Source organism: Harpia harpyja, chromosome 6, assembly GCF_026419915.1.
Source record: "Harpia harpyja isolate bHarHar1 chromosome 6, bHarHar1 primary haplotype, whole genome shotgun sequence".
Taxonomy (NCBI): domain Eukaryota; kingdom Metazoa; phylum Chordata; class Aves; order Accipitriformes; family Accipitridae; genus Harpia; species Harpia harpyja.
The window spans coordinates 1,332,378-1,345,179 of NC_068945.1; the positions used below are offsets into that span (position 1 = coordinate 1,332,378).

Consider the following 12,802-nt stretch of genomic DNA (forward strand, 5'->3'; position numbering starts at 1 on the left):
TGCAGGAACCGTGGGGAGATTTTGTCTTCCTCTGTAGCAAGAAGGAATTCTCCTACTCCTGCCTTATTCCAGCTTGTTGTAGTTTGTGGGTTTTGGTCTCCTGTAGGACAGAGACTAGTAGGACTCCTCAGCATGGAGTTGCCCGAGAGGTGTAAAAGTGTGTAAAATCTTGTGTGGATTGAACAGTGACTGTGTATCATGTCATAATGCAAGAACAAAGGAACACCAAATTACACTATCTGGTGGCAGTCTCTAAGCAAACGAGTCCTTTTTCATACAGTGTGCATTTAGATGAAGAACTCATTGCCATGGGATGGTGTCAATACCAGCCTGAGGGGAAGAAAACCCTGTGGAGGGCTATTAAACACAAAGATGCTCACAGAGTCCTGTGCGCTCTATTGTACTCTCGCACAGGCATTCGTTATGGGCTGCTGTCAGAGACAGCTCATTAGGTCAGATGGTGGTCTGAGTTGATGCCATCTTTCTGTGGTTCTTCTGTCTTAAGTTAGGAGATGTGGGTAGGGGAGAGGATCTGTGGCTTGTACAAAGACTACTTGGCCTGAGTAGGTCTAGAAAATGAGCAAACCACAATGCATGGAACACATCTTTTATTCAATAAGCAAGCAAGCACAGAAGTATAATGTGTAGTGCTTAATATTCATACAGTACTAAAAATATAAAAATAGAAATAAAATTTCACCGAAAGCATTTTCACTCACAAATATACAAGGAAAAGTGCTGTCAAGCCACATCATGCTACACCACTTGCCAGTTGCTGAACTGACAGTTAGTTTCCCAACAGAACTGAAACACTAAAAATCTGCTAGTCCTTTCTCATGGCTTTTGGTGAGCCTGAATATTTGACTAGCAAAAATGGGCCTCCTGCAGCCGAGAACCTAAAAAGCATATATGTCATTACCTAACAGAACAATAAAATAATTCTGGAGAGTTTTATAGTGATAGTAGCCTGGTTCAGGCTGTTTGTGTACCTGTCATAGAGAATAAAAAAAGATACAGAAATAAACTTGAATCCTGATTATAATCCAGACCAGTCATGGCTAACAATTACTGCAACTGTATTCTGCATGAATTTTTGTGCAATACTCCCACCTGGTGGCATGTTTTCAAACTCCCTTCAGTGCTTCTGTTTCCTCTGCCTGCTTTACACTGGCATGTATATTCATCTTCCACTTAGGTCTGGTGGAGTCCAGTAGCACAAACTGTAAACAGTGTTAGGTGCCCTTAACTTTTAGTGGAACTAGAGGATATCCAGCACCTTCTCTTCTCTTTCTGTATCTAATGGGTGAAATTCACATCTACACAGGAAAGCGACGCAGGTCAGAGACTCCGATTCCTCAAGAAAGACCCTGTGCCAGATGTCTTGCTTTTAAGCCCCATTTTGAGGGACTGAATTAGAGTTGGGGGCTTAAGAAGCTTCCGTTTGCTGACCTTCAGCACGGAGCTGAACTTCATCCATCAGGAAGACAGCTGTGTGGTGTCATCCATGAAAGCATGGGTGGGTTTGGGGATTAGACTGACAATCACAGCTATGTTTCACAACAAGGCCTGTCTTGCGGAGTATGCCAGTGCACAGAACCTACTCAGATTATACAGGTAAGGGTGTGCAGAACCTAATGTGAACCCCACTTTGATCAGTCACTATTTTGGAATGGGATTTATTTATACTTGATATACCTGCTATAAAAATAAATGTGACGATTAACCCCTGAGATCATTCTAGCATACAGTTTTGGCCTGTTACTTGTTTCCCTCTGAAATAATTTTTTATTTGGTTTACGGACGTTTATTTAGGTTCTAGTGAAAAGCTTTTATAAAACACATTAAATAATCAATGTGGGGCTGAAAAGGTGTACATTCTAGTTGCATATATGATACATAGCTTATACATATATAACACATCCCGTAACAGCTGAATATTCTAGTATTGTCTAGGAAGTTCTTGCATGTGGACAAAGGATTACAATACTAGAAGAAAAACAGCTGTTTAGGATCAAAGATAATTGTATCTGATATGGTTTACTTAGATTGTTTTTCTTTCTTTAAATCTTGTTACACATAATAGCTACAGTAGTTTGTCCAGCAGGTAATAAATGAATGCATAAAGCACTTCTAGCTATATTTGGATATCATATGCATGCATTTTTTATAAATAAAAATCAAATGTGAGGTCACATTTTCCCATCTTCTGTTTATAAACTAAATCAAATTTCTCATTCATTGAAACAGTGAAGATGTCTTTCCATAGCCCAACTCGTCCTGAAACACAGAGAAGGAACACAAGTCAGAGAGCAGACATCACAGTTCACCAAATATCTACAGTCTAACTGTGCAGGGCACCAGGTATCATCTGTGAGATGCTAATCAGTCTTGGCTTTCACTGAAAGCTCAATGAGACCTAAGGCTGTTCATTGTCGTACCCAGTTGCTCTGCTACAACCCTTGCAAAGCCTTAAAATAAGTACCATACACCTTGTCATCTGCACCAGCCAAGTATTATACGGGAAGAATGCAGATTTTTGTGAGATTTTGCTCTAGCCCTAATCAGAAATGAATACAGATTTTGGGTTGGGTATTCATTTAAAAGTGGATTTCTGGTCTCAGTGTAAACTATGGCTGTTTAATAATTCCAACAGCTGACAATAATACATTTCAAAATTACTGTGCCTTCAGCATACACTGGTTAGAGAACTATCCAAAAGGTACATGGAATGCAGAGTATTAAACTGATCACTGAATTCCGATTATTGAGATGTAATATTATCATTACTAATTTCTATTATTTTACGTTTAAAGATAAGTTCAACAGATTAATTTACATTCCTCAATATGGAGAGAATTATTTGTTAAATATGAGTGTCTAGATTATATGTATGGAAGAGAACAAGTGCCATGCACCCAGTTTATGCCATTTAAATTTCAATTTTGTACACGAGGAATAGGAAGCTTTTGGTGGATGCAATATGGACACTGAACACTTTTTCCTTGTATGGAGTATTCTTCTACTCTACTGAACCCAACTAGTAACATAACCTGATGACACTGCTGAACCCGCCAGTCAAAAGCTGCGGCCCCCAACCACTGTTTCACTGCAGTCCAAAATTTATTTAACTCGAAGTCAGCCAGGGTTATTTGTTGGTGAATAATCCCCATGGAGTAACCAGACTGAGAGGCCCAAATCTCTTCTCATTTATGTTGGCTATAAATAAAGACAAAATTCAGGCTTGTTCAACTGGAATAAATGAAAGGAGAATTGGGACAGTGCTACCAGAGAGTTTAATCATAACAGCAAGAACAAAACTACATGCAGGGAGCTTAATTATGCATTTGATGCATAAGAAGAATACCCATTTAATTTAATTACCATTGCTTTTATGCAGCAACTCTATAATTGAGTCCAAAGACAAAACTGTCTGAAACATCTACAAATTACATATTAACATGATGGTGCAGTATGTGTGGCAAGGGCCGTTTTGTGAAATCGGGATTTTCCTATAACTCTTGAAGGTATGATAGTGTTCTGGTTTGTTTTCAGGATCCTAAGATCAAAAGAACCTGAAACTGACTGAAAATGCATCGTTTATTGTTTTCACCAAATTTCTCCTGTATCAAAAAAACACATTAAGAAAACACTTGCAATCATAAACACCCGATACGGATTTCAATTTTGCCCTGGCAACTATAATTGCATAAAGTATAGCATGAAACATAAAAGCCTGTATTTCCCTTTCAATAATGATAATAAAACATTTTCTTCCTCTGCTTGGGAAAGATAAGCCTTTTATTTCTCAATCTCCCTAACAACATGTATGGACAAATGACAAGTTTTATAAAGGACATATGCAGTGGATTATTTGTAACATCTTTTTTTTTTTTTTTACCATATGAATTGATAGCTTGTCAAAAAGTCACCCACCTGGTTTATGATTTGAATCATGCAACTGTGTAAATTATGGTGTGATAAGAGTCAAATATAAGTAACATATCTAATCATTGTTCTGCTTTCACAGCAGCTCAGGATTATCTTCAGAGTAAAGATCAATGTGCTAAAAGAAAAAAAAAATGAAGAACCAAAATAAAGCAAAATAATAAAGTAAATGTAACTAATGACAAATTAAAAATATTTGAAACAAATTACAATAAGCTGTCATGTTATTGCTACCATTCTTTGTCACAGAAACGAACAGAGAAGGAACAAAGCACTGTTAATGAAGCTGCATTCTGAAGTAACAAAATACTGTAAAAGCCAGAGACAGCAAACAAAAGAAATTCAAAATAAGGATATTTTTAATAAAAAGCACACAGTGAACAAATGACAAAATATTACATTAAGTGCTGTAGCTCCCTTCCTTCTCTATCACAAAATGGAGGCTTCTTTTTGGAAGATTTGTAGACGGTATAAATAAGAGGCTCTGCCCCTTGACTGGGGGTTTACAGGCTCCACTACAGAACAATGAACACTAACACCATGTACAGAACAGCGCACGCAGCAAAAGTGGGCATTGCCCTGTTTATCTGGATGCAGATGAACTGGCCAGCAGAGACAGTAGTTGACCTTTCTGCCTGTGAAAGGTGTCACCAGCAGCTCTGTTCTCTCTTCTCTTGGGTTACAACCTCACCTTTCTTTCACAACCACCCTTCTGGCTTTCACGGGACAAGGAGCAGGGATTTAGACTGTGCATAGCATGCGGCAGTGCTGCTGCTCCACTGATCTCCAGGTCGTGGAGGTTAGGAACAAACCCAGGTTTTTGTGTTACGTGCAAGTCAACGGAGGAGAACATGGCTCTGTTGTTTGTAAAATCTTGCACTGACATCCAAACACTATCCAAGGCCCTCAGGATGTCTTACCAGACTCATTATTTTGTGATCTTGTCTTCATAGCAGAGAAGCAGGTTGGTAATCAGTTAGGCAACGTGCCGTAAAATCCTACTGGCAAATGAAATAGTCTGTTGTTTTCACACAAGATACAAGTTGTGTTACATGATGAATTTTCAGTTTGAAGTAGTAACGGGAGGATAGGATGGGAGTTGAAAGCAAGATAACTAAGAGCAGGAAAACACACCATCCAGTGGAGACTCTACCAGAAACTATAGGGAATATATTAGGTCTTTCAGTGAAATGACAAACTCCTTTGTCTTCACTGGAATTTTACCTCAAGCCAGCAAACTTGAGATACTTATTTCAAGAACGGATCGTTACCGTAACGCCAGTGAACTGGGGCAAAAAGAGGTGCCATATCACAGTTATGACAGAGAACTGCCCATAGGAATCTGGTTTCCAGGCCTTACTGTAATAACTGGAGCATATAGCCCCTACAGAACGTATGAAGAGCCTTTCCGTACCAGGTATGCAAAGTCACAGATAAAAGCTAGGAGGTGTGAGCAATGGCTTTTTACCAAGAATGACATTCTGAAACGTTTGTGCCAGCATACAAACAGGGCAAGTCATCCTGGGTCAGTTACTGACAATAGCCTGAGCTGAGTAATGGAAAACTGGCACAAGGGTCTGCCAAGAAAGACGCAAAGGTAGTATAGAATACCAGTGAACCTGCTTTCATGGGAAAGCAAACTTGCTCTCAAACAAACCTGACTGAGTGTTGGTAAGGTTACAGTTTGACTGATTAATGGTGATCAATAGACTTTTGTAAGGCATGTGATTTTAGTGGTTTTTAATAGAACTATACAATGTCAACAAAATGCATGATAAATGAATAAACAACTGGCTAAGTCAGAATCAGTAGTCAAATATTTGATCTTTTTATCAGAGATTTGAAAATAATTATAAAAATTACACTGATATAATTTGCAGATCACATGAAGGTTGGCTGAGAGAGTAGTATGGAAAAGGCTCCTACAGAGAAACCAAAGAACAAAGTATTCAGGTCATGATCCCTGAGTAAGGGACAACAACCTGTAAATCAATTCCTCTGAAAGGACTTTGTGGTCATGACAAACGCATGCTTCATGTTTGATGCTGTATCAACAAGTGCTGACATGGCTATGGATGGACAAACAAGGGAGAGGGAGAGAGAAAGTTCCAATTAAAACTGGATTAAATTAGTAGATAAAGTGACTTTATGTCTGGGTAAGGCATTTGTGAGGCTGACATAGGAATTGTCCATCTTGATCTTATTCCCTCATTTTAAAAAAGAGCCGTTAAGTGCTGTAAAGCAGCCTACAGAAAATAATTTGAGGGAGACTTACTGAGTTCGCTCTTTTATGCTGATCAGAAAGACAACTGAGAAAGGACTTGATTTCTCGACATTATCAAAGGACAGATCTATCAACAGATCAAAGGGCACTTCAGGTTCCTAAAGAAAGACCTCACCAGAATAAACATCTAGAAGCTAAACACATTTTGAATAGCTGAGGTAAACAATGAAAAGAAAAGAGCTCATAAGGAAAGCTACAGGTCCTTGTCATTTCATGCCTTCAAACTAGAATTATCTGCTATTCTAGAAAATCTGATATACTTAAAACCAAGGGCTTAGGCCAGGATAAACTGTATGAAATTGTGTGGGCTTTGACATGCCAAAGGTCAGAAGGAGCGGTGCAGTCTTCTCAGCATGAATAGCTCAATCTGTTGAAGTAAGCCAAAGACTCTCTAACAGAGTAGTTTGCATGGTGTTGAATATACCCTGTTGATCCTGGATGTTTCCATCCTTTTTAGTCACTTCTACCTAACCTTATTTCAAAACAAACCAAGCCCTAAATTGCACCAACAGTCAGTGACCTCCCATCATTTACACAGCAGTATTTTGCCAACATCTTAACACATCCTGGAGGTTACTAAGTTGTCAGTTGCTTCTTGCAACTTCCGCAATAAGAATTTTACTGTGGGTTTTAAACATACCCCTGCCAACGGGAAGTGCTTCTGCATTACAGCACTGATCAATGAGTTGATGGCAGTGTTCCACCATGGATTCCAACTGTGCTTTGTCATAAGAAACTCCTAAGAACCTTACCAGCTGCTCAACCATCGTTGCTAGGTCCTGTAAAAGAGTATTTAAAAAATAGTTTATTTTACAAAATTTAAAATGACCTTTTTAATGAGTTTCAGTATTTCAAAATAAGTGATATCCTGATGAGTGTGAAAATTACAAATGCAGAAGTTGTAGAAACACCACCATCTTAAAATGTTGCCACCTTCCCATTTGCTGAAAATAAACACATTGCAAGTAATTAAGGTAAGACAGGTCAGCATAGAACAGAGTCATGTAAGCTCGCCTCTTCAAATATTAGAACAGGGAACTCCAAAGTAATTGTGATGCTTCCCACTTCAGACAACACCAGACCCTTAACTGATCACCTTGGAATACCAGTGTATTTTGGAGGAACTAAAAGTTACTTTGATTTTGATCATGGTAAAACAAATGACTACAACTGTTAGAGCCTTCCTTCATTGTTAGCTTCCGGGACTGCATTCATGTAGATGGAAAGGATCTAGTGAGGTGGCCTCTGAGAATAAGCAGTCATTAATTTACATATCCAGAACTCCAGGGTTCCTCGGTATGAGTAAGACTTCTGGAGTTGCAAGGACAAAATAGCAATGTTTATCAGGAAGCAGAAGATACTGTGATGCCACCAGCTTCCGACAGCATCTATCAGTGAGCACAGCTAGGAATAAATCACCATTCAAAACCATGGGTTTGAAATAATTTCTACTAAACTTTTTAAATTATTCTGATTGTATTACATCATCTTTTAGCATCCCACTCCATCAGAAGGCTCAGTAAAGCTGAAATTGTAATTTACCCAGCTTTATTGAGTTCCACGCTGATTTTGCCTTTTTGTAGGTTTAGAGATAGGAGCTGGGTTTTTCCTATGTTTGCATTAATGTTCCACTCAAGTAAACATTTTGAAGCATTTTCATTAATTCTCAAAAATATATTATTGCAATAGGAAATGGAAACCAATGTTCTATGTAGTATTTCCACTAAATTTCTAATTAAAAATAAAGTGGATTTATTAGCCAGCATACTATAAGGACCCAATAATTATGTTCACCTTATGCTACACAATCATCCCTGTTTTCAACATTGTTTGACAGAAGACAATATGAACAACCAAATAATCAGAATAAATACCAAATATATAGGACAAAATACTGATGATCTGCTTTTTTTTATTCTCATTGATACAGCACACACAGCAAGACATTTCTTTTAAACAAATGCCCAGGGCTGAGTGTAGCAAGCACTGAACAGTTACACATCTCTGCCTTCTCTGCAAGTAGTTTAGTGCCTATGGATGCAGGCACATTCCTGAGTAAATTACTAGGTTTATGAAAGTGCTGAAAGTCCATAGAAGCTATTGAACGCCAGTGCTTTAAAAATGGTATCAGACATTAGGGAGCCCAAATATGGACATAAGCAGCAAATTTTGTGCTTTATGTATTTTAAACACTACGATGCTAAACATATTAAAATATTAAAACGATTAAAGTACCTTTTTGCTACCTCTAACCTACCTTATGCATATCTTCATACTTGAGAAAAAGTACATTGGCATCCATGTGATGTTCCCAAAACTCTTGCACATGTTCAAACCACGAACCATATCCTACTACAAAGACATTATGATTGGCATGAGGAAAATGAACACTTTTGTTATTAAGCCCTTTTCAGAAAGGAAAAAAAAGAAAAATAAATTAACTGGAGTGATTCATAGCCCCAGGAGAATACTGTCTGGTTTTCACCCATTGCCATGCACAGCAAGGAACTTAATTAAAAAAAGAGTTTTTCTATCAGTTTGGAATATTCAAAAGAACTAACTTATCATAAAGATAATATGTTTAACTGAAAATGCCACCGCATTTCATGATGGACCTCTCAGAGCTCAGTATTAATAACTCCTGACTATTGAACGGAAACTGAGCCAAAATAAAAATTACACAGATAGCTTTGCAGAAGGCAAATTTCCAGTGGCTCCAACCTGCGTGAATTCCTGCAATTAACATACCACACTGCAGCTGCCTTCACGTAGCAGCTAGATACATCATTCATGGAAAGTTCCATAGAGCACCCTCTACTACGGACAAAGAATTGCCAACAACCATTGTCCTTTCTTAATTAAAGAAGTATTGAGGAAACAGACCTATAAAAATGCTTCATGGTCATTCCCCAAAATGTAGGATGTACTGACAGAATATTCTATTTATCATTACATCTTTTGCCTCCCCGCTAAAATCTCAGACCTATTTCCTTCTATTGTTATTTTCTGAACACTGCCACACAACTTCTGTGGACATGCCAGAACACAGTTTCAGTTATACTGTTATCAGTTATCTCAGTTTCACAATAAATCCAGACTACAACTAGATGCCCATGAGGTGTTGAGTGCTCCCAAAATCTTAAGAGTGACGTGATGAGGTACTTCCCATATATCACAAGTTGTGAGCAGGCCCAGTGTGCGGGGTTGCCAATGATTAAAAGCTTATGCCTCCTACCTCCTGCTTGCCACCAGCAGCTTGTCTTCAGTTCCCCATATCTGCTGTGCGGGGTTTAGGACTTGAAGAGAAGCTGAGGTGCTATGCTGGGAGGGCTTGTGCTCCCAGTACTGCTGAGGCAGTGGTTACTGGAAGCGTCAAGCCTTCCCCCAAAACTTTCCTCCTTTGTTTTTCACTTCTCTGATAAAGTCCACATTTGCACTGATTTCAGTCAATTTACGTGTGCCTAGCAGAGGTTCAGACACTGGTATTTATCATCTAGAGAATGTCTTTTGCTGTCAATATTACTGGAAAGACAACCCAAAGAGAAACACATTCTGCATATTTCTTTGTTACCTGTGATAAACTCCCCCAAAGTACTTCAGATAATCAAGGAAGGAATTAAGCAAATATAGTGAGCAGTTTTTCCACATTATTTCCCAATATTTTTTTGGTCAATTTCATCTTTTCAGCAAAGCAGCTATAGAGAAATATTAAACTTTTTAGTTTTGTATTTTGAAGCCACCTTTTCCCTTTGAAAAATAATTGTTTGATTTTGGTAACTGAAACATTTTCAATGGACAAAGAGGTCAGTATCATAGGAAAATTATTTTAATCAGCTGACTCATTTTCAATTTTTATAAAGGTATTGGAAAAATTCCATTTTTGTTAATCCCATTCCACACACCCCTAAAGAAATTCACACATGAAGCTAACACATCAGTCAAGCAAAAAGCGCTTCTAGCTGCTCTTGATGGTACAGGGCAAGAATCCACTAAGATTATGTTAGCAGAGCTTACCTATGCTTTATGTAAGAAACTCCCTTAAGCTATAGAGGATAATGCCAAAGAATTAGCACATTCAAGACTAATCCCAATCTAACCGTATGCTTTCAAACAACACAGCTAACATGCACTGAATTTGTTTCAAGATGGTCAGGTAAGGAGGGGTAAAAAGAGTGGGATTGTGTCGTTTGGGCTCAGTACTTCTCCCTCTAGCAGTACTTTGACTTCTTACGAAGGTTTTTTTGCTGCTGCATTGCTTCCATGAGATGCAAACATTTAGCTAAATGCTAAATTTACTGTATTACGAAACACTCCATTTGCACAATTATGGACACAGAACACGCTGTGATGTTTTATTGACTCTGGGAGGTTATGATAAATCAGCTAGCTGCTACTAGATGAAGATATAAATAACTCTTGCGATACTTATATGAAAAAGAATACAGAACCTTCTTCCTATTTTAGAAGACCTTCTAATGTGTCTTTCGTATGTCTCCGGTCTAGAAGTTCCTGATCATGGGCTACAGACAAACATCCTATTCTCAGGGAATGCAAAAGAAAAAGCTGAAGGTGGGCTGGAATGGAAGGAGAGCATTTACCCTCCCTGCGCAAACTTGCAGGAGAAAGTAGCAAAGGTTTTTAAGGCCTGTTAAATAACCTCCACTGGTAGGCTTTTACTTTTACTTTTTTCTTCCCCTTATATAGCTCCTTTATTATCAACTCCTCCAAATTCCAGGCTGAAGGAAAGTTTGCTGCACTGGGTCTAGAGGAGATGCTGCTCTCAGAGCACAAGGTACCTGGTGAATTCTTAGTGTCACATTAAGGTATCATAGAGAAGATTTTGTAGAGAAATAGAAGGCAGTAAAAAATTCTTCTCTTCCTAGCTAGAATGTGTGGCAATCCATTGGCAAAAAGCCCAGCGGCAGCCAGTTATGTGAGAACATAGGGCTTGCCCTCCCTGTAAGTTTACTGAGCTAGTGCAATGGAGCTACTTAAGGCAGTGCAGCCTGAGTGGGAACACCGTGGGTGGGTGTGTCATGAAACAGCCCTTGCTCAAAGGGGTTACTGAGTGAGCAGCTGATGAGTTGTTGTGAAGCAGGTTATTGTATTCTCATTATAGAAGTGTATTTTTCAGACAGTAGCAGCCTGCAACTGCCTTTTTACAGGGGCTCACTTCAACTTACTGATGTACTCCAGATCAGTCTCATGCAAACTAGAGGTTTTTGTGTGCTAACTGGTATCTTGCAAGGGACAAACCTTGAATTTTTGGATTAAATAAAAATATTAAAGGAATTACCAGGAAAAACCCCCAAACCCTGAGGAACAGAAAGACTCGTGAGAAGTAGCTAACAGTAAGGTACAACTGAAATCAAATGATGCTTGGAGTATTCACCACTTTTCACAAGGTACCTGGTACCTTGCAAACTAAATTTTAGAAGAGTAGACCAGAGTTTTGCCTGAGCTAAGTGGAACACTGCTGAGCCCATGGGGTCAAATATTGTAAAGACAATTATTTACAAGGCATCGCCATAGTTTGCATGGACAAATCTAAGTCCATGCAGCACTATCCGTAGCAACCTCCTTGCTGTATATGCAAAACAAATGCACCTTTATCCAGTTCATTTCTGTACTTGCAGAAGGAATGCAGAGATGAAAAAAAATGTGTAACAGCGTGTGCAGAGAGAACAGCTCCTTACACTTGTCATTCATAAACCTTCTGCAGAACTCCTGAAATGTTCCTCTGTAGCTCATGGTCCTTAGGGAGCGGTGAAACTGGTAATAAGACACCACCAGGTCTTTGGGGTTGCGAGCCATGTATATTACCTATGACAGGGGGGTGAAAAAAAAAAATCATCTTATTGAAAGCTTTTTCCCCACCCCTCTCCCAAAGCACTTAAACAACTGCTGCCAATATAGTTAAACAAACATGATTTCATTTCATTTTTACCTTTGAATTGCCATTATGGAGGTCCGAAGGCAAAAAACGATATGGTAGGTGGCTTTTTATGAGACGAGGAGACGTCAGTTCCTAAAATAAAGCAGACAGAAACATTTCTTATTGTGCATTAGTTTTTGGCACATCCTGAGCTGTCCTGAACTGTCTTGAAGCCCTTTACTACACTGAGTCACATTCACAAATTCACTTCTTAAATTAATAGGGGTCTGGGACAAGAAATTAGGTCAGGGAATTACATCTGGTTTTTAAATATCAAAAGGCTGGATAATGTGTTGGGGGTTTTTTGTTGGGTTTTTCTCCCCCTTTTGTTTTCAAAGTACTTCCATTTGTAGGACCTTCTCAGGAAGAGAGTGTAGTAGTTTAAGATTCTTAGTATCAAACTAACTTTGTTTCCAGTGATGCTTCCACTGAAGTTCCTTGAGAAATACTAGAAGCTCTGAAAACCCTACCCCTAACTTCTTCACTTCAAAATTTTACTCTTGCAATTTATTTTATCCTCAGAATTAGGCCCGGACAGTCCAAAGGTTTATTTGAGTGTGTGAATATCTTTCAAACAGAGTATTTTTCTATAATTTGAGAGAAAATTGTCTTATGACACAAATCTTCTAGTAGTTAAA

At 38.6% G+C, this 12,802-nt stretch overlaps 1 protein-coding gene across 2 annotated transcripts in view; it reads right to left on the minus strand.

Moving 5' to 3' along the window:
- Positions 1-593: 593 nt before the first annotated feature.
- SULT4A1 (sulfotransferase family 4A member 1) overlaps positions 594-12,802 on the minus strand; it is a 30,563-nt gene continuing 18,354 nt past the window's right edge. Inside the window, exons 3-8 of one of the 2 annotated variants that reach the window (XM_052789637.1) lie at positions 12,177-12,257; positions 11,926-12,052; positions 8,487-8,581; positions 6,870-7,008; positions 3,934-4,063; positions 594-2,277 (exon numbers count right to left, since the gene is read on the minus strand). In XM_052789637.1, coding sequence (XP_052645597.1) covers positions 4,056-4,063; positions 6,870-7,008; positions 8,487-8,581; positions 11,926-12,052; positions 12,177-12,257 — 450 coding nt within the window. In that variant the 3' untranslated portion in view covers positions 594-2,277; positions 3,934-4,055. The remainder of the gene's footprint in view (positions 2,278-3,933; positions 4,064-6,869; positions 7,009-8,486; positions 8,582-11,925; positions 12,053-12,176; positions 12,258-12,802) is intronic. The other variant, XM_052789636.1, reaches the window with a different exon arrangement.